The sequence below is a fragment of the Micromys minutus genome, assembly GCF_963924665.1.
Source record: "Micromys minutus genome assembly, chromosome: 16".
In the NCBI taxonomy this organism is placed as follows: Eukaryota; Metazoa; Chordata; class Mammalia; order Rodentia; family Muridae; genus Micromys; species Micromys minutus.
Genome location: NC_137985.1, coordinates 44,865,922 through 44,888,112, shown reverse-complemented (window position 1 = coordinate 44,888,112; position 22,191 = coordinate 44,865,922). Strand labels below are relative to the sequence as shown.

At 44.2% G+C, this 22,191-nt stretch overlaps 1 protein-coding gene across 1 annotated transcript in view; it reads right to left on the bottom strand.

The window, feature by feature from the left end:
- Positions 1–4,667: 4,667 nt before the first annotated feature.
- Positions 4,668–22,191, bottom strand: part of SLC35F2 (solute carrier family 35 member F2) — a gene marked incomplete at both ends in the record, with an annotated part of 41,127 nt that continues 23,603 nt past the window's right edge. The window contains 7 exons of the mRNA XM_080930011.1: positions 4,668–4,856; positions 10,319–10,473; positions 11,788–11,840; positions 12,991–13,147; positions 14,572–14,731; positions 18,585–18,712; positions 21,321–21,496. Of these exons, the coding sequence (XP_080786137.1) occupies positions 4,668–4,856; positions 10,319–10,473; positions 11,788–11,840; positions 12,991–13,147; positions 14,572–14,731; positions 18,585–18,712; positions 21,321–21,496 (1,018 nt within the window). The remainder of the gene's footprint in view (positions 4,857–10,318; positions 10,474–11,787; positions 11,841–12,990; positions 13,148–14,571; positions 14,732–18,584; positions 18,713–21,320; positions 21,497–22,191) is intronic.

Here is a 22,191-nt window from a genome sequence, read left to right as displayed (position 1 = left end):
ACTGATTGGGTTTCAAACATTCCATCTGCTGTAGACACTGTCTCTGCCCACAGGTCTTATAATTAAGAGGATAACAACTGCACTTGAACTGCTAATTAGGTGAATTAACAATGCATATGTAGACCTCCAGTTCAGCATTTTCACAGAATGCCCATTTTTATTGTAACTATAATAAATGCATAAAACTTTTGAAAACCATAGCCTAGACTAGAATAATGCCCTACTTAACTGCTCGAGGTTCAAGCCTTAGTGTTGGGAAAAGTTTAAGTGTGTGTGTGTGTTACAATATATACACGTGATAGCTATTCTTGGTTGTCAGTTTGACTATATCTAGAATGAACTATAATCTAGAAATGGGGGCCACACCTGTGACCTGAATCTTAAGACTGGAAGACAAAGCTTTTGATTCAGCTCTTGACAAGAGAAGACTCTCACTTTTGATCCAGATCGACACCCGCCTTTAATCCAGATCTTGAAGCTCACCTGTAATCTGAGCCATTATCTTCTACTGGAGGTCTACATAAGGACAACGGAAGGTGGGTTTGGTTTGTTCTTCGACTGCCTGCACTCATTTTGCCAGCACATCTGTTGGAGCCTACTTCTTCAAGATTCCAAATTCTACAGACCAGCTGAACTACCCAGACTCGCGACTGAGCAACTACTAGATTCTTGGGACTTTCCATTCACAGCAAGCCATTGTTGGGTTTATTAGACTGCAGCCTGTAAGCCAGTCCAGTAAATTCCCTTTGTGCATATTCATTCCGTAAGTTCTATTACTATGGAGAAATACATACATGAAGATATATATATACATATATAGATATCTGAAGGTATGTGAAGTAGCCATAGAAAAGTGCGGTCTCCTAGCAAACAAAATTAATACCCAAAGGTCAGAAACCTCGGAACTTCACAAGGAATCTTTGCACATCAGCTCTACACATCTGTATGAGCTCTGGCCTCTTCACCAGGCAAACAGTAACAAAGTAAAAAGCATTTGAAAGATGTGTGTTGATGGCTAGTTAGACCCAGGTGTGTGTTGATGGCCAGTTAAAGGCAATCATTGCTCAAACAGCGTTTTATTTTCTCTCTATTCTCACCACCCTTTTAATCAATATGTCCATCTCCATAATTATCTATGCTTTGAATTAAGATTATTACAAGACAGCATTGTTTAAGCCAAGGAATAAACTACATGGTGAAGATCTTCACTGGGGGGACAAAGCCTGTGGTATTAAACCATGCAGGTTAAGACAGGGAAGAACAGACAATATTTTACTGTTCTGATGAGGCTTCATCCCCTGATGTACCATTTATATACATTGTCAGACTTCTGGGGAGCTCAGCATTACGTAATTTCCTCATAAGCCTCTTGCTTTTTAATCAGCTAAGTGGCTCTCTGATGAATTTCCCCTTTTATTGATATATTGTGAGGGTTGAAGCTGTGCCCAGAAACTAAGTAATTCAGTGTGGATGAAATGGTACATCACCATAATTAAGACAGAGGGCAGAATCGTGCCTGGGCATACAGAAGACCTTGCAGAGACAAATGTTTACATTAAAGCATCCTTAAATGGCAGGTTCCACTGCTGTAGAGAAAGTTACACTCCAACGCCAGGCTTCACAGAAATCTTCCCAGCAGCCCTCACCTAGCGGCTGACTCAGCATCTCCTCATTGCTTACTGACTGGGGCCTTGAGGCTGGCTACAGGTTAAAAACTGGATTCCATTTGTACCTTAGCCATCAATCTCCATATGGGTGAAATGTGTTTCAACTCTTCCAAGACCCCACTCCACAGCTGTTAACTGGGGACAATCCTTTCTGAGTGAAGGCCTGATAATATGCCCTTTAAAACAGACACCAGTAGGTTAAGGTAGCGTATACCCTGAATCCCAGCACATGGGCATGCAAAAGCTCATGGATCTCTGTGAACTAAGGGCCAGGCATGACTACACAGTGTGGCCCTGTCTAAAACAAAGCCAAAACCATCAGGCTAGTGAGGCAGCTCGTGGGTAATGTGTGTAAGCATCAGAACCTGGGTTCAGGCTTGAAATCCCCACATAAAAGTTGGACCTGGACACAAGCATCTGTACCCTCGGGTCTGGGAAGCAGAGACAGGAAGATCAGGCTGACTGGCCAGCCAATCTAATTCAAACAGTGTTGGAGTGGCAGGCCGTTTCAAAAAAATAAGGTGGAAAACAATACAACCTGCTATCAACCTCTGCCTCTACTCACAGTGAGGCACACAAGCAAACAGGCCTGCACACAAATTCATACTCACCTTTAGACATCCCTCCATGTCCCTTCTCCCCCACCGCGCACCCCCACAAAAACAATTCATTTTTAAAATCCCTTAACATACAATATAGAAGCAATAAAAAAATGAGGCTGCTTGCTATGACAAGTGTTCCTGGGGTCACTACAACTGATAAAGTGCCACCTCCTGGAAACACCACTGCTTAAATATGTATCAACTGGATGTCAGATACCTTGGTATCAGGGGAGGAATGTTACCCACCCACCCAAATACAGTAATAGCAATAGCATAAGCTAAGTCCCTTCTCTAAATTGTTGCCACAATCCAGTTGCATAGTGTATCCACACAGGGGAGCCAACAAGCAAGTCCCTCATATTCACTGGGTGTTGGGGTTTGAATGGGTCTACAGTTGGTGGTATGGGGGGGTTGTTTGTTTTATTTGTTTGTTTGTTTTGTTTTGAGAGGTTCTAGAACCTTTAGAATTGTGGCTTACCTGGCCAAAAAAAAAAAAAATCACTTAAATGGTAGTTTAAATAGCTTGTAGAGAATGGGAGAACATTTCATTCAGAGACATTTTACACGTAGTCAGTCATTCAAAAGTATGAACTGTTGATTGCTGCATATGTGCCACGCTGTTTAATATCTACAGGGAGACGCATCAGGATGCTGCCCAGCTGTAATCCCAAAACTTGGGAAGCTGAGGCAGGAGGATCAGAAGTTCAAACCCAGCCTGAGCCATCCAGTAAGACAGTTTCACAAAAACAGGAGCTGAGAAGATGGTTCAGTAGGTAAGTGTGAGGAGCTGAGTTCTAATCCCCAGCACCTATGTAAAACCAGGCAACGAATGCAAAGAGATTCTGTAATCCCAGTGTTGACTGAGACGATACTGAAGGTGTTCCAGAAGTCTGTGGGTCAGCTTGCCTGGGGTATGCGTCAGGGAACGGCAAAGAGGCTCGGCCTCAAACAAGGGAGAAGGTAAGAAATGATACCCAGGCTGTCCTCAGACCTCCGAGTGAGAGCTATAGCTCAGGCATGCCCACACCCACATGTATGTGAATGCATACATACATATTACACACAGAGAGAGATAAAAATAAGAATCAAACATACAGACAGAGCTCCACAGGGGAACAGGTTAATCTCGAACAAATATACACAGGGTGATTCTACTTCCATGAGTGTAAAGTCTCTTAATAATATGAACACTTACCCCAAATTTATTATACTTATATAAAAACAATTCACATAGCGCTTTCTGAAGGTGGCATTCTGGTGGCTGACGGACATTATGCAGAGGCTACATGCTGACACCGTCCTGAGCAATCGTCAGAAACCTGTGATCATTGTGAACCCGTGGGGAGAAGGAAGACACTCTCCTCTTACAGTCAGGATTCCAGAACCCCAGCACCAACCTACTGTAGTTATTTCTAGTTTGGAACCATTGGTCAGTGTTCCTGTCTTCGATGGGAAGTGATTAGCACTGTGTTTCCATTTTGACGATAACTCATTTTTCCAAACAGAGACGGCGACCAAGTTCTCAAGCCCTTGTCTTGCTCTGAGAACCTGCAACAGGTTAATTTTCTAAGCTGTGGCTCAGTGAGGTGAGGACAATGGGGAAGACAATTCCCGGGCACCAGGGACATTTTTAAAAGAGTAACGTGAATGTATTTGCTTGGAGAACTCTCAGCGTACAGTGTGGGGCCGAATGTGAGGGATGTTCAGTGTAACAGGCATTTGTGAGTGGCTTGCTCTGAAACTCAGAATGCAGGAGCAAATGTGGCTAGGGATGAGCAAGGGGACAGAGGGGAGAGACTCGCTAGAAAACATCGAAAGACACAACTGGGAGAGGATTCCTGGATTCCTGTACTCATTAGCTGCTTTCAAAGTAGTCACAGCTTATCTTGGGAGTTCTCAAGTGCTCCCCCGCCCATTTTCCCCCACCACCTGCCACCAGGGACCAGCCATCACGGGTGTCTAAATTCCATAAGGCCCATGGATACTGACTGCCCCAGCAGAACAAAAACATAAAGCTTCAAGAGAGGAATCTTATTGCACAACCATCCAAGAGTATCCCAACTCCTAACTACCTAAACAGCCCCGAAGCAGGTCCCCTGTGTCACCTTCTCTTTTTACGTGTGTCTCTAAAACTCCAGCAAGGGGCCTTGCATGAGTCTCTCTGACGCTGTCAGGCACTGTACTCAACACACACAAACACTAGCCTTGGGCTCTCGGCTCTATTTTAGTATTTCTAGTTTGGAACCACCGGTCAGTGTTCCTTTCTACAATCTAACCACGGATGTACTCCAGTGCAGTGGGCTTTCCCTCTGAGGGTGATGTATCTTCAGATACGCCCTTGGTAGTGGCGAGCTCTGTTCTCTCCTGGTAACACGCCCGGAGCCTGTGGCTTGTCCAGCTACAAGACTGCAGAGTGGGTGTCTGGGAGACTACTCTCCTCCAGTTTAAGTCCCAGATTGTCGATCCCGATGCTGGTGACAGGGGGCACGCTGCTTTCTGCCGGCTCTGCCGTGCGCGTCGGGGTGGAACAGTACAGGATGAAGCCCACCATGATGACTGTGAAGGACAGGATGTAGAGTCCTGAGAACTGTGAAGAGAACGCGGGCAGTCAGTGACACTCCCTCACACGAGCAAGGTGCCGTGGCCTGCTGTCAGCTGTTCTTCGAGAGCTACCTTCGAGGTCCCTTTCTGGAAGTCATCAAAGGAGATGCCAACACCCCAGCCCTCCCCTATACACTGGTATATACGGGGCTCAGACTATAGTACCTGGATTGACAGTTAGCTGGATCCTTGGATTTTTGTTTGTTTGTGGAGCCCAGGTAGATCTCAGACTCACTGGGCAGTCAGGGCCGACCTTGAATGTCTCATCCTCCTATGTTTACCTCCCAAGTGCTGGGATTGCAATTGCGGGCCACCACAACTGGTCTGTACAGTGCTAGGAATATGAAGCTTCTTACGTGCTAGGCCAGTGTACTACCAACTGAGCTATGTCCCTCACTAGGTCCTTGTGTTTTGGGGGAGAATCTCTTTGCCTTTCTCTATAGTGATCCACTTGCTGGATTCCATCAAATAGAGATGTCTCACAAAATGGAATAATTAATTTGCAACTATGCATACCATGAGAGAGCCTAGCTTATGGTTCTATTATCCAACACGGAACCATCTGCTTGGGTCGTCTTGGCCTACACTATTCCAGTGAATTTCATCTTGCTGAGTTTAACAAACTCTTGTATTTCTGTAGGTAAGATTTACATCATCATCACTATCATCATCATCATCATCATCATCATCATAACAATAATAATAATACCTCACAATTACTGAGCAAATTCAGAGAGCTAAAGAGAGTGAGGGGGTGACCAGAGTAAGAACAGTCCCAGGAACAGTTCCCACAGGAGGTATCTGCTTACCTTCTCCAGAAAGACCCAGATGGAAGGACCCCATGCTGACAGAGGCACCACAAAAATGGAGAGAGTTTCTAGTCCCTCGTCTGCCCGCTTTTTCTTTTTCCTTCATTTTTATTTTATGTGTACATGTGTTTTGCCTGCATGCGTGTCTATACACATGGGGGTACAGCCAGTTCTGAGCCACCATGGAGCCCTTGGAATTGAATCTGGAGTCTTGGGAAGAGCAGTCAATACTCTTAAACTAACTCTCAAATTAATCACTCCAACTCCTTTAACCTATTCTTTAAGACTGAAAATGACCATCCAGGGCAGAACGTGAGAAGAGAAGACCAGTCCACTGGCCATGTCCTCCTCAGGTGGCATCCTGACATACCCTAAAAGTTAAAGTCAATTATATTGAATAATTTGGATATTTGCTCTTTTTTAAATTAAGGATCATCCAAAAGTTCGAGACTAAGCGAGTGCAGTTACCCTGTTGACCTGTTTGTTTGTTTCTCAGTTTCGGTTACCCACAATCAAGAAGGATGGGCCCAGCAAAGTAAGGCATTGCTTTGCTTTGGTTTAGGGATGTTGGTGTTTGGGACATATTTTTATGTAGTTCAGGCTGTCCCTAAACTCAGGTTTACAGTCATGGAACATGACACATAGCTTAATCTTAACCTTCCTACAAACTGAAACAACGTCTCCAAGACAGGGCAGCCTTCCCTGGATACGGTGAGGACATACACTCAGTGACAGCCTGGCCTGGCAGCATAAACCAGCAATCCTAGGCCCTGGGTAGTAAAGGCAGGGGGCTTGAGAGTTCGAGGCTATCCTGGACTACATAGCAAGATACTGTATCGACATTAAATAAATACATAAAACATGAGCCAGAGAGCTGGCTCGGTGGCTAACATCACTTGCTGCTCCTTCAGAAGACCAGAATTCGGTTCCCAGCGCTGTGTCGGCCATCTTCCAAACACCTGTAACTCTAGCTCCAGGGGATGACCCAATATCCTCTTCTTACTGCCTCAAGAACCCACACATCAGGCAGGTACACAGACGGATGGATACACACACACACACACACACACACACACACACACACACACGAAAATGTCAAGCTAAACAGCTGACTCACTGTCCTACAATGGGCTTTTAATTTTTATGTCTAGTATTTAGCATGGTACCCAACACACTCCTCGTGTCTAATGTTGGTAGGGGAAATTACTCAGAGACCATTAGGGAATAGTAAAGCTATTTAATACGACCTCATCTTTTTCTCCCTTCAAGAAAATGATCAGACCTCATTATGTTGCTCGAGTTGGTCTGGCCCTTCTGAACTCAAGGAACCCTCCTACCTCAGTCTCTCAAGGAGCTGAAACTATAGGCTTAGGCCAGTGCGGCTGCACCCAGCTTAGTAAACTTTTTTCTTTTCTTTTTTTTTTTTTTTTTAAGACTTATTTATTTATTATGTAGTGTTCTGACTGCATGCCAGAAAAGGGCACCAAGATCACATTACAGATGGTTATGAGCCACCATGTGGTTGCTGGGAATTGAACACAGGACCTCTGGAAGAGCAGTCAGTGCATTCAACCTCTGAGCCATCTCTCCGGCCCGCTTAGTAAGCTTTTAAAGTTGAGTTATGAAAGTTACTCCTGCTTTCTAGAAAATGTTCATGTGACCAATGGAAGACCTCTATAGTTTTATTTAAAATAGGTCCAGTTTGCTTTTGTGACTTTCCAGTGTACCAAGAACATAACTTTTAACCCTTGTGTCCCTCGGTAGAGAGATGAGTGAAAAAGGTTGGTCTTCCAAACAGGGTCTTAGCCTTTTCCATTTTTAATTCTACTTTCTGTGTCTGGAAGTCTCTATAGATTACTTTATTCAACATTCACTCAGGATCAATACTAGTGACGTTGAGTATTTAAGAGCTGACACTGAAGTTTTAAAAGGAGAATAAACCTCTTTTTCAAATGCTAGTTTGGAAAAATTCTGAGCCAAAGCTTTGAAGGACTAGAATTTTTTTAAACTGGTAGCTTACAAGAGTCTATCTTCAGAAATCACACCTAGGGAGCTGGGGGGATGGGCTGAAGGGTAAGACGGTAGGCTGTGCACACACAGGGGCTCCAATTCAGATACTTAGCACACACATAAAAAGCTGTGTGACCAGTAAGTCTGTAATCCCAGCATTGTGGGGACAGTGAAGATCCCAGAGGCTCCATATTCTGTGAGAGACCCTTTCTCAAGGAAATAAGGCACACAGCATATGTCCTCTTCTGGCCTACACACACACACACACACACACACACACACACACGTATGCATCTGCACAAAGTACACCTAAAACTCTGAGGTTCATGTCCTTTGCTCTCTGAGTCTTCAAATGGCCTTTGACCAAAAACAATAAAATATAATATCAAAGCGAGCTGCCAGACACACGGGTACAAAGGCCCATCAACAAAAGAACCAGGAAGGTAGTCATGAGTGGTGTGCTCCCATTCCGAGAAGAGCATATGAGGTCATACGCCCAACAACAGGACACAGAAAAAAACACTTCTTCATGTTAATGTCAGGAGTAGCTGATGAGAAAGTATGTAAGATCCTAGGCTTCGAGACTTGGGGTTTCTGAAATAAAGTATTGTTATGATTCAAAATATAATACGCAGTGACAAGTGTGCCTTGAACTGGAAGGTTTTATTCATTTACCTTTATCTCTGCCTGGACATTATTTTACTTAGAGAAAAAAAAATAAAAATAAAAGGCCAAATTACTAATGATAAAATGGTTGGTTAAAAAGAATAAGAAAAGAGGGGCCAGGGAGAAGGCTCAGCAGGTTAAGGTGCCACAACATGGATCCAAACAGCCTGAGTTCAGTCCTCCTGACCCACATGATGGAGAGAGAAAGAGTTGAACCCCAAAAGTTATTCAGATCTTCATTCAGATAAGACAAGCCACAAATATGCGCTCACACACAAATAACTAAATGTATGGAATAATGGTTTTTAAATATAGAGAAAAGGTTAAACGGGTGAAGAAGGCCACAACTAAGCCATTCCTCTAAGTTGGAATTCCAGAAAAGAGCATCCTGGTCCCCTCAGGGGTCATGTGAAGCCTCAGCACCAGAGCGCAACTCCCTCCCTAGGGAGAAGTCAGGCAGCCCTTAACAAGTCTCATAGAAATCTACACACATGCACGCAACACAGTTAATGAGAAAAGAGGCTATAGATTTGCAGGAGAGAGGGAAGAGGTCTATACAAGGTCTGAAGGAAGGAAAGACAAAAGAGAAACGTGGTTATATTAGGATTTTAAAAGGTTAAAAAAAAAAAAAAACCAGCAACCTGGGCCTATCATAAAAACCACTCCTCTGATTCACTTTAATATTTTTAGGTGACACTATCAGTAACCAATAAATATTTTACCAGTGTTAATTGAGAAATTCCTCCACCAGCAGGTATTCAAAGACATCGCCTGGCTCCTGTCTCACATCCCCTTGGGTGGTGAAAAGGTTTACACTTGGTTCACAGACATTTCTGAAAACCCAGTAGGTTTCATGTATCAATAATTCAGATAAGCCTTGTGAGTTCGTGGCTGCTAGTTCCTGGGAAGGGAATAAATCAGCCCCAAGGATTCCTGTTTGGGTATCTAGAAGGTAGCCAGGAGTGGTAGCACGTGTCTGTAATCCTATTACTACACAGAAAGGGAAAGCAGGAGGTTCCTGAGTTCAAAGCCATCCTCTTCCACATAGTGGGCTTAAGGCTAGCCTAGGCTTATCTCAGGAAAAAAAAAATTACCAATAAAGATGAAACTATTCTAATCACACATGAATGATAATAGGCCCAACTCTCCTGCCCTCCCACCAGCTACCTCAGACCCTCTGTGTACAAAAAGAGTGAACAGAGACTGAGCATCCAGCCTGGGCTGGACTGTTTCCAGGGTCAGCAGCAGCGCCTGCAGCATGCTTGAGCTTGTCTTACAGCCGCTGTTCTCGACTATGCGTCAAAGATGAAACCCACTGTCTTCTACCACGTTGGAAAGCCACAGGCAGACAGTTCTTCCTCCAACCAATTTCTAAACTGTAACAACTTGGGTGAAGCCTGTCCAGTGAGAGTGTTTGCTAAGAGGATAAGAAAGAGGGTTTGTTGGTTGGTTGTTTGTTTTGTTTTTGTTTTAGAGATCCAGAGTCTTATAGAAACTTGTTGTAGCCAACCATGGTAGTACACACCTTTAATCCCAATACTCAAGAGGCAAAGGCAGTAAGATCTCTGTGAGTTCAAGGTCAACTGGTCTACAGAGCTGGTTCCAGGACAGCAGGAGCTACACTGAGAACCCATCTTGAAAAAAATGAGAGGGGGGGAGGGGAGAGGAAGGGAAGGGAGGGGAGGGGAGGGGAGGGGAGGGGAGGGGAGGGGAGGGGAGGGGAGGAGAGGAGAGGAGAGGAGAGGAGAGGAGAGGAGAGGAGAGATCTCAGCTGAGATAATACTTGCCCATGGGTCCCATCTTCAGCATAAACCAACCATGACAGAAGTTGAAGATCATTGTCAGCTACACAGTGAATCTCAGGCAAGCCTAGGATACCTGCCTGAGCCTATCTCAAATAAATAGGTAGAGTCATTTTAAGTTTTCTTATATTTTCTTATCTGAACACAATCTATTTTCTTACCTTATACTCGAATAGAAAGAGCCCAAAGAACAGGCTGTAGAGGTCGGCTGTCAGGATGCCCAGGTTGACTGAAGTGGCGCTAGTGACTTTAATCACCAGTGGCATGAAGCTGTACAGGCAAAACATACAGAGGGCGAATGCCACAAATAACAGGGCTGTGAAGAAACGGAATAGCTCAGTCAGGAAGAGAAATCAGAAGACGAGGTGCTTAGGGTCTGAATGCCACAGAAAGTCCCTGCAAAGCTTCTCTGTAACAGTCGACCTTCTAGGACTAACGCTCTCTGGAAGACAGTGATCATAAAATAGCATGTTGTGGAAAATCCAGCAGGGCTGTGGCTGAGCCCGCGGCTGTCATCCTACATCAACCACCAAGACGAAAGTCAGGCTGTGGTAGAACAGTCCAGCCAAAGCCAGGTCTACGTCACATGTCCAAACTTCCACACTGGCCTCATGTGCTTTTAGTTGATTGGTTGGTTGATGTGGTACATATGACTGGATTCACAATAAAGTATTTTTAGGACATCAAAGATAGACATTAGACCCATTATATTTTACTCGGCCCATTGTATTACATGTTCCAAGATAGAAAAATATTATTCTCTACTTTAGGATAATTCTGACCCTGCAGACGTTGACAGCAGTAGCAGTATGTCTGTTTTATAAGCACTTTTTTTAAAAAAAGGTTTATTTATTTTATGTAAATCACTGTAGCTGTCTTCAGACACACTAGAAGAGAGCATCAGATCCCATCACAGATGGTGTGTGAGCCACCATGTGGTTTCTGGGAATTGAACTCAGGTCCTCCAGAAGAACAGTCAGTGCTCTTAACTGCTGAGCCATCTCTCCAGCCATGTAAGCACTTTTTAAAACCCCATCCTATGCTCAACACACATATGCACAGCAGGGGAAAGGCATGCACTTCACTTCTGGGATATCTAAGATATTTGAATTTCCCTGCATTATCTATCATAGCGTATAATCTTCAGCACCACTTATATACTATTTAACTACTTCTTGATGACCATTAAGGTTCAAAACTATCCTAACACCTTCTGCTTTGTTCCCACAAATGTCCAAGAATATCATGAGTGGAGCAACCGTGGGCGGAAGGTGATTATACAACCACCCATCACTTGACATAACGCTTCACAACTTACATGAAGCCCGAGGTAACCTCTAATAACCTCTGAAAGCTCAAGGACCTAAGACATAGACTCATTCACCTGATAGCTAGTGTGACAAAGGTCAGTCTTGGTTTTATTCAGAATTCCTAGGCAAGAAATGATATTTCTTTAGACAAAGATTAAGAACCAATCTTAATAGAGGCTAGCCCGCTAGTTCTCAGAGCAGGTAGGTCATCATCGATGGTATGAATTCCTAAAGATTTGAAAATATGGCTGAACTGTTGTGAATTTTTGTCGGTTATAGGACAGAACAGTGACTTAAAATGTTATCCTTTAGATACTTACCAATTTTCCAGTCCCACTGAATCTGAGCAATGTCTTTATATTCCACGATCAATCTAAGATCAAAACAAGAAGCTGTGTGAAGATCCATGTGTTAATTTTTCTTATTTTATAGAGGTTTAGAAGCTATAATTTGGCCAAGGTAAAGAGTTCTGTTGAGCTTTAAATTTTTTCTTAGAATTTAAAATATCGACCAGGTGGTGATGGCTCACGCCTTTGATGACAGCACTGGGAAGGCAGAGGCAGGAGGATCTCTGTGAGTTTGAGATCAACCTAGTCTACAGAGTGAGTTCCAGCACAGTCAAGGCTCACAGAGAAACATGTCTCCAAAAACAAACAAACAAAAAAAGAAATATAAAAATACCTAGATAGGCATGTGGCTCATATTGGTAATCCCAGAACTCAGAAAGCTGGAGCTGGAAGAACCACAGCCTAAGCTACAGGATAAAACCAAACAAAATTAAGATCCTCTATTAGATCTTACCAAGCTATTGATTTCAAATATGATTTGGGGCTAAACAAATAATAGTAGTTGGAGAGAGAGTGATCGTCTATCAAACATCTCCTCAGATTCATTTATTTCTATTTTATGGGTATGAGTGTTCACCCTGCATATATGTGTGTATACTATGTATGTGCTGGTGCCCTTGAGGTCAGAAGAGTTAGGACCCTTGGAAACGGAGTTACGATGGTTGTGAGCCCTCATGTGGGTGCTGAGACCTGACTCTCCTAGGTCCTCTGGCAAAGCAACAAGAGATCTCAACTGCTGAGGCATTTCCCTAGCCCCTACTTACTGATTGTTTAAAAATGTAAGTCTGCATGTTAAGCAATGGCTTGTCTTTTATTTGTATCATATTTTATTTAGCGAGTGTGTGTGTGTGTGTGTGTGTGTGAGTGAGTGTGTGTGTGTGTGTGTATGTGTGTGTGTATACATGCACACATGTGCCACAGTGTGTGGTGGAGGGGAGAGAACCACTTACAGGAGTTTCTTCTCTCTATCATGTTGGTCCTAGGGATTGCAGTTAGTCATTAGGCTAGGCGCATCCTAACCTCCTGGGGTATTTTGCTGGCCCTTTGTTTTGATATATTTCTCATATAGGTCATCACACTTTGTTATAAGACACTCCCCCTCCCTGACTGTCCTGCCCTCTGCCCCCTTCCCCATAACTGTTCATCTTGTTTTCACAAAAAATTTTAGATGCTTACAGTTGTATGCCACTGATGATTGTTCCAAATAGTCCCACCATTCCTAAAAATTCCTGTCTGCTCAGCTTCTTCACAATGTACTCTTCACACGCATTAGACACAGCATACAAGGAAGCCCCAAGCAGGACCAAGATGTCACCGATAAGAACATCACTCCCTACAAGGCAACAAGACACAGAAATGTGTTGTCAACAGGTAAGCCAGAAATTACTAAACACTGCTCATTTGAATAAAACTTTATTGAATCCAGTTTCTGTAAGCTTAAAGGCTCTTGCCCTTCCTGTCTGGCACACCACTACCATCATTTTCACATTTTTAGTGTGTACTCTCATGAAAGAAAGCCATTTAAAGATAAGACGAATTCACAGAGTGCACTTCGGGGAATTTGTTTAGAATCATTATGAGAAAGGGGGCTGGAGAGACGGCTCATGGGTTAAGAGCACTGACTGCTCTTCCAGAGGTCCTGAGTTCAAATCCCAGCAACCACATGGTGGCTCACAACCATCCTCTTCCGGTGTGTCTGAAGACAGCTACAGAGTATATAATAAATAAATAAATTTTTTTTTTTAAAGAACTAAGGGAAATGATGCTCGGTAAAATAAGTGGTTTCATCTTGATCCAAGGAGATACTGTTATCTTGGAGATCTGGTAAATCCAGACCGAGTTTAACGTCTATATTGTCAATTGAAATATTCCAGCCAGGCAATAGTGGCGCCCATCTTTGACCCCAGCACTCGGAGGTGGAGGCAGTCAGATAGATCTCTGATTTCGAAGTCAGCCCTGTCTAAGGAGTGAGTTCCAGAACAGTCAGGGAGATATAAAAAAAGAAAAAAGAAAAAGAAAAGAAAAGAAAAAGAAAAGAAAAAAAATCCTGTCTCAAAAAAAAAAGAAAGAAAGAAAAGAAAGAAACGAAAAAGAAAGAATAAAAATATACTAAAACACTCAGATCAACAGGTTTGTTGTTGTTGTTGTTGTTGTTTGTTTTCTTTAGTTTCCAGCCAGGTCTCATTTCCCCATGGCAGTGGGGGTGGAGTGGGCATGGAGAGCTGAGGAAGGAGGGTTTTGAATTTTCTAGTTTAAGGAAAGGAAGAAAGAAGGGAGGGAGGGAGGGAGGAGAGGGAAGGATGGAATGAAAGGAAGAGGGAAGGGAAGGAAAGGAATGGGAAAGAGAAGAAACAAAGAGAAAGCGAGGGAGAAAAACACAAAAGAAAGGGGAGAAGGAAGAGCTGAGAGGGTTTCCAATAATAAATCCAAAAGAATTAAGAAAATGATGATTTCTACAAATATATTCAAAATAAATGTTTAAGACATGTTTAAATGGGAAAAGGCAGTTAAACAAGAAAATAACCACCAAATGTTTATAGCAGCAGGTAAGAAAGTACTACAGGAAGTAGCAAGTGCTGAGAAAGCTGGCAACCCAGGAAGCACATGCTTGCTCACAGCAGGGACTCCGGGGCGGGAGGACCCCACCCCAACCCCTGCAGAGTTCCTCTATCCCCCACTTCTGTCACAGTAACTCTGCCAGACTAACCCGAAAACATGAGCAAAGACTTGGCCCGAGATCAAGTGACACAGTCTCACCTGAATTATCTTCTCGCCCGGCTAATATGTCTGCACCAACCATGGTCCCTACACCCAGCAGACAGACAAACACAGCAATGAAGTGGATCACTTTGTATCTTGCCCGAAGAATAAACCAGGAGAGAGCCATCAACACAGGAATCCCAAAGCAATCCAAGAGCTGCGGGAGGGAAAGAAAAGCAAGCAGCCTCAACAGTCTCAGCAGCATAATTCAGTGCTAACAAGAGAAAGAAAGCACTTAGGAGACATTTGTTATTGCTGGGCTCTGAATGCCAGCCCCTGCCGGAGCTGACTCATTTTCACAGTCCCTCTGTGAGACAGGGACTGCAAACCAGTTTTAGAGGTGCACACAAACCTCAAAGGCCAAGGAGAGATTAATTCCCCTAAATCCTATGGTTAAAAATCCAGCTGGGGATGCAACTCAATTAATAGCGCTTGCCTGGCAGGGTTTGATCAAGCCCTGGGTTTGATCTCTAGTCCCAAATAAAACAGTACATTAGAGGCAGAGGCAGGAGGACTAGGAGTTCAAGGTTATCTTTGGCTGCGTTGCAAACTCTAGACCAGCCTGGGATACATCAGACCTTCCTTAAAACAAAGCCACTTAAAGGCTGAGTCTGTTCATTCTACCCAGAAGCCTCTGCTTTCCCCGGTGTGTTTATCGTTAAATTCAGAAGAAGGAGTTTCCTTCCAGTACATCCATTTACGCCGCCAACAGATAGTCATTAAGCATGTCCAGTGTCCAGAACTCCTTAAGAGGGTTTGGGTGTTCAGCTTCAGAGTTAAAGCTCTTGCCCGAACACAGGACCATGGGGGTGGGGTGGGGTGTGTCATAAGAGAAACTGGAATATAAAATTGAACAGGATAGAAGCCCTATCCTGAGGAGCACGGACCAGACTAGACAGATGTGAAATTAGAAGTCACAAAGTCTGATATTTAACTGCAACCGAGCAAAGAGCTGCCAAGTACAGGTTACAGTGAGGCAGTGAACAGACACCATCCCCCTGATAAAGAGTTCAGTTCTTCCATGTGAGATACATGCTCTCTCCTGGCTCAGATTCCTGTTCATCTATGTTCCCCCGTCATTTGGGGTCCATAAAAGACTTGCTGCTCCCCCTGTAACTGCTCTTCTTATCAAATGGAGATAGGGAGAATTCAAACTATGTGTGATCTCCTGGAGCTGGAGTACCCGCCAGAAACAACTCCCATCAGCTGCAAGGGCAGCCATTCTTACCCACTGAGCCATCTCTGCAACTCCTGCAGGATAATCCTTGATGCATTAAAGTATATTCAGGAATAAGGCGTGAATGTATGCCATACACTAATTATATTCCTGAAATGTCTATGGTCAGTCTGTGGGGTTTTAGGGTTGCTCCTAGTTTCTTCCCTGTCTATTAAGTCATGGACAAGACAGAGCCTTAAGCCCCAGCAATCTTTGGGATCCCAGCTAGAGCAGGTCATTGCTTGTTTTTGTTACAATGCCATCACTGGAGGTCACCATACCTCCAGTAGTCATGGGCCTGCCATGTTACTTAGTCTTTAGTCTCCCTGAGCTTCCTTGAGCACAACTGAACATCAAACCACTAAGCAATGTCCTGGAAGACCCCAGTGGAATCCAGCCAGCCATAATAGCTTAACACTGTCGAAGCTGCTCTACCTTTAAAACCCCGGACACCCGTGACGCTGAGAGAGTTACTTATGTCATGAGAAGAACCAGCTCATCACCGAGTGAACTCCAGCCAGCCAGTCTCTGAGCCAAACACAAAAATGCTGGGACCAGATCTAATGATCTCAGGCCCCACCACTGCTTGGCTGACATGTGTTACCTCTGACCGTGTATCTACAGGAGCTTCCTTTCTGAATGGTTTCTTGGGGTGAAAGTCTGTTTGTTGGCTTGCTTGCTTGGTTGCTTGCTTGCTTGCTTTTGGTACTTTCAGTTCCAAAAGTCTCGTTTAATAAACGTTTATAATTTAGGTTATCATATTGTCACAGTGAATAGAGTTCTACATACCCTGATATAGGAGGGACATGGGACATGAAAATGACTTTGACCAGATTAGAGGCACAATCATTCATTCAGTTTGTGTTCACACTGGAAAACACTGATCTCCACCACGTCTTGCCTTTTCCAAGTAAAATACATTTCATTTCACCTCAATTTATCGATAGTTTCTAGAACGTGAAGATCTAAAGAATATATCTGTGTTAGGATAGTGAGAAACATGAAACCTCCACAAGCTATAGGACAAAGCTAGAGATCTCAGCGGTTAATAGCACTAGATGGTCTTCTTCAAGAGGACCAGGGTTCAATCCCAAGCATTCACGTGGCTCACAAAAACCTGTAACTCCAATTACAGGGGAGGTGGTGCCCTTTTTTGACCACCAGGCACACACATGTGCTACAGAAATACACACACACACACACACACACACACACACACACACACACACACACACAAAGGCAAAACAATCATACACAGGGCAAGAGAGATGACTTCAAAGTTAAGAGTAGTTGCTGTTCTTGAAGAGGACCCAGGTTTGGGTCCCTGGATCCACATGAAGGCTCACAGCTGTCTGTAACTCCAGTTCCGGGGAGTTTGAGAGCCTCTTCTGACCTCTGAGGACATCAGGCAATCTACATGGTACATGCAGGCAAAAGACTCACACACACACACACACACACAGAGAGAGAGAGAGAGAGAGAGAGAGAGAGAGAGAGAGAGACTAAAAACACCAAAAATTTCACTTTAAAAAAGTTGAAAGAGGAGGGTGAGGGTGAGTGCAGCTCATCAGTAGAGTGTTTTCTTGGCAAGCACAAAGCCTTGAGTTCAGTCCCTGGCTAGCGTTGCACTGAACGAATGTGGCTGTGAATACCTGCAGTCACTGCACTTGGGAGGCGGAGGCAGGAGGACCAGAAGTTCAGGATCATTCTCAGCTACCATGGAGACCAACCTGGAATACATAAGTCCCTATCTCAAAACTTTTTAAAAAGCTATAGAAACCAGGCACAGTGGCTCCTACCTGTAATCCTAGTACCTGGGGATGGGGGAGAAGGGACGGGTAGCTGACGTAATAGGGTTGTGGGTTCAGTACATAGTGAATAGCAGGCTATCCAGGGATATATAGCAAGACATTTTGTTGAGAAACAAAAGAGTTACAGAATCATTTAACCCTGAAGTCTCCTCTGACTCACTTTCGTCTCCATTTACCGAACATTTTGTTGTTATGTAGTCAAGTAACACGTCAACATGTTGTTAAGCAGGGATGGTGACAAGTCTCACCTTTTATAAACAGACAACTGGACTCAGTCTTTCTTAACAAGACAAAATGGAGACGTAATGCTATGGGGGAATATTTTCCTTTCAACCCAGGAAGAATAAAGCCAATAATGGGCTGGTGTTGCAGCTCTGTGGGTGAAGGTGCTTGCCGGGCAAACTTGGGGGCCTGAGTTTGATTCTGGGAACTTGAGTAAAGATAGAAGTGACTCCATATAGATGTCTCCCAACCTCCACACAGGTGCCACGGCACGCTCATATACACTGTAATAATAGTGATAATTTTAAAGTCACATGAAGAAACGAGAACAAGAGTTTCACCATTTTGTCAACACCTCTCCCTGCTGTGTCCAGCAGGCTCATCGGTGGGTTTCTATGTCTCACTCCACCTTTGCAGTACAGAGCCACACTTACTTCTGTGTTGGAGTCAAATGCACATCAGAGCTCCTGTCAACATCACAATAGCCAACGCAAGCTAAATATTTACGCCTATTTTGCTCAGCACTGTTAGGACCTGCTATAATGTAAGAAACCTGGAAAGTGATTAACGGGTATACGTTGTAAGTGACTTGGGAAGATGTGACTCTGTGGGGCACACACCATGCTGGAAGGCACCTACCATCCACCTGTGCTCAGCGCTTCTTCGAATGCACAGCTCTCCGATACAATTAGATGAACGTATAAGAGTACATGCTCTCCTCCAGGAAGCATAAAAGCCAAAACGTCCAAACTCTCTCTTACCTGGACACTGGTCAGAGTGGTGTACTGGTACGCTCTGACAATCAGATAATTGGCTTCCACATCGGCCAGCCCCAAGAGAGTATACTTCCACCATTTTCTTCTCAAAATCTCCAGAAGGTTACTACTGCCTGGTTGAAAGGAAGCTGGGTGAGTGGAGATTACCCATGAGACGACATGACACACGTCGATCTGTAGACCAGCAAGTCAAAACAAGGGTCTGCTGTGTACTTCAAAGGTGGCCTGTCCTGATTTCAACTACCCAGAGGCCAGACATCTTCCTTACCACCACCCGGACTGCCTAGTAGGAAGCCAGAGACTACACAACTATTCCAGGAGAACACCAGGGGGAGACCTGGGGAAAAGCAATGGGATTAGGACTGGGGATGGGGCTCAGTTGGGAGGGTGATTGCCCAGCATGCAGAGTCCTAGGGTCCATCCCCAGCACCCCATAGACATGGCACAGTGACACACAGCTGAAATGGGGAGGTGGAGATGGAAGGAACAGCCGTTCAGAGTTATCCAAGGCTATGTAGGGAACTAAAGGCCAGCCTGAGACATAAGACCCCGCCCCTAACAACAATAATAAAGAATACATCTGTGAGCATGACTAAAGCCATTCCTGGCAAGTCACAGGCTATTCTGGAAAAGAAAATGTTTTGACAAATGAGCCAAACCCGCTAGCATGAGGTTCTTTGAAGCAAACACAGACAGCAAGGTCGTTCTTTAGGAAAAGACATACTTCGAAGTGAAATTCAAGCCAGCGAGAAGCATTGTGCACCAGTGGCACCGCGAACAAATGCTTCGCAACCACCACCACACACACCACAATTCTCTTGCTTTGAATTAAATAGGATTTACTCATCTCTGGATTCACAAGAGATCAAGAGTTGGCACATGTGTTGGGGAGGCTTCGTGGTAAGATAATCTATAAAGAAATGGCAGGGCATAGTGGTACAAGCCTTTAATCCCAACACTCAGTAGGTAAAGAAAGGTGAATATGAGTTCGAAGCCAGTTTGGTTGACACAAAGGAGCTCCAAACCAGCCAGGCCTGTATGGTTGAGAACAGAAACGAAGAAAAGAGAGGGAGGGAGGGAGGGGAGAAGGGAGGAAGGGAGGGAGGAAAGGAAGGAAGGAAAGAGAGGAAAGGAGGAAGGAAGGGAGGAAGTAAAACAGGGAAGGAGGGAGGGAAGGAGGGAGGGAAGGAACTGAGAGGCAAAATAAGCCGTTGCTTCCTTAAATTGCCTTTGTCAGATATTTTATCTCAGAAATGAAATTCATATAGTAACCAAATGGCTATCCCTTATTGGCATTTCAGCTAATACCAACCAACTAACCAAATAACTAAAGTAGACTAAAACAAGATAGAAAAAAAACTTTACTTGCTACCTGAACAGACTGATCTGGAGAAAAGGCTAAAACACTGAGTCATTGACCTTAACAGCCCACCCACTGCCTGGTAGCTTCTATAAAATCGCACTCACGTGCCATAGTCGTTTTAGATCATAAAATAAGAACACCCACTGGACCCAGCATTGAAGCCTTTCAGGAGCTGTTCTGGCTTCGGTCCACAGGCAACATCACTGTCTTCCACTCTGGCTGGTTTCGGGGTGTTTATTCCAGAAAGATTCCTGCATCATAAAATTTCAGCTACCAAGAGTTATCCTGAAAATCCAGAGTGGGTCCTCAACACATGACAGAAAAGCACAAGACAGCATGGCTTCAAGGGACCACACTGAGGTATTTGTGAACCACACTGTCTTCCTGAGGGCAGGTGCCGCCAGAGGAAAGCAGAGTCCAGAGCTATCACAAGTAAGCAACTTCTGCCAAACCCCAAGAAACCACCCTAGAGATCTTGCCAACTAAGGTACCTTAATGTGCTTCTCCGTTCTCACAACTGGCTTCTACTTTCTACAGCAGTAACAACTAATAGTAATAACGTCAGCAGGCTGGTCCCGTGGCTATAATCCCAAGTACTCGGGCGGCTGAGGCAGGAAGGTTAAAAGTTCAAGAACAGCTTGGTAAGGCGCTTATGACTTTTTCAAACTTTACAAGGGACCAGAAAGATGGCTCAGTGCTTCACAATCACAAGAAGCCGAGTTCAGATCTCAGAACTCAAGGAAGAAGTGGCATCCTGCACGCATGCCTGTGACCCCAACGCCGAGGTGGGTGGAGTCAGGAGGATCTCTGGGGCTTGGAAACACAGATCTAAGTTCACCCTGCCTCAAAAACAGGAGAGTATTGCAAAAAGAAAAAAGAACAGTCAATGCTTTTGTCTAGCCTCTATGCATGCCCCAACACACATGCAAAGAGAGTCATGTGAACACACACGACATGTAACACACACGACATATAATAAGTAAATCTTAAAAGATGTAAAGAGGGGATTTGGAACAACACTGTAAAATCCATTCCTAGTACCATGGAAAGAAGGGAGGGAGGGAGGGAGGGAGGGAGTTACTAATCTAGCCCCATAGGAACCACACTCTGACTCTTTTAGCAGTAGTTTCAAATGATGGTGGGAACGGAAATACTGCACCTTCCTAGTTGGTTTGGATACATACACACACACACTCAAATATATATATACACACACTCAAATACACACACATACAAATATACACACACATACATTCATGTATACATATACACACCACACCTACATATGCAAAAATGGGGGGGTTAAAAAAAAGAAAACCACAAAATTTCTGGAACGGTGATTCCCACATGTGACATACCAGACTGAAAGGCCAGCATCACTGTGTAAACCAGGAACAGCAGGCAGTAGTTGATGAAACTCTGAAGCATAGGTGTGTTCACTCTGTACTTTTCTGCCAAATACTGGCTGGTGATGGCTGTGCCACAGATACACAAGGACAGCATCTGGCCCAGAGCTATGGTCTTCAAAATATCCCTAGAAAATAAGGAGGACCTCTGATTGACTTGGAGGAACCTGTAATTCACACATACGCACACACTTTTTGCTATAAGCGCAATTTAAATTATCGTGGAAATACGAATTATTCTGTTTTACTCTAATACTTATCCTATATGATTATTCTTTATTATTCACAAATATGGGTACAATGTGTATGTGTAATGTGTCCGTGTGTGTGTGTATGTGTGCTTGTGCATTCATGTGTGGAGCTCAGAGGACAACCCTGGGTTTCTATCTTCCTGTTTCAGCTTTGTGAACAGTGTCGCTTTGGTTCCCTGATGTGTTCCTCGGTGGCCTACAAGCTTCAGAGATTCTCCTAAGTCCACCTCCCACCTCCCGCAGAACCAGCGGGATTACCGATGTCCACTACCAGCTTTTCATGGGGTCTGAACATCTGCACTCATATCTTTACACCAGCACAGCAAGCACTTTACCCACCGAACCACCAATTTATTCATTTAATTTAGAGGCACAGTCATGTGACCCAGGCTGGGCTTGTAGTTGCCGCCCCGTGGATAGTGGCTTTGAACTCCTGATCTTCCTGCCTCCATATTCTTAAGGTCACTTATGGTCATGCACTACCACACCCAGTTTATGACATGCCAGAAACAGAGCCCAGGGCTGCTACATCCATGTTAGGCAAACATTCCACCAGCTCAAACATATCCCAA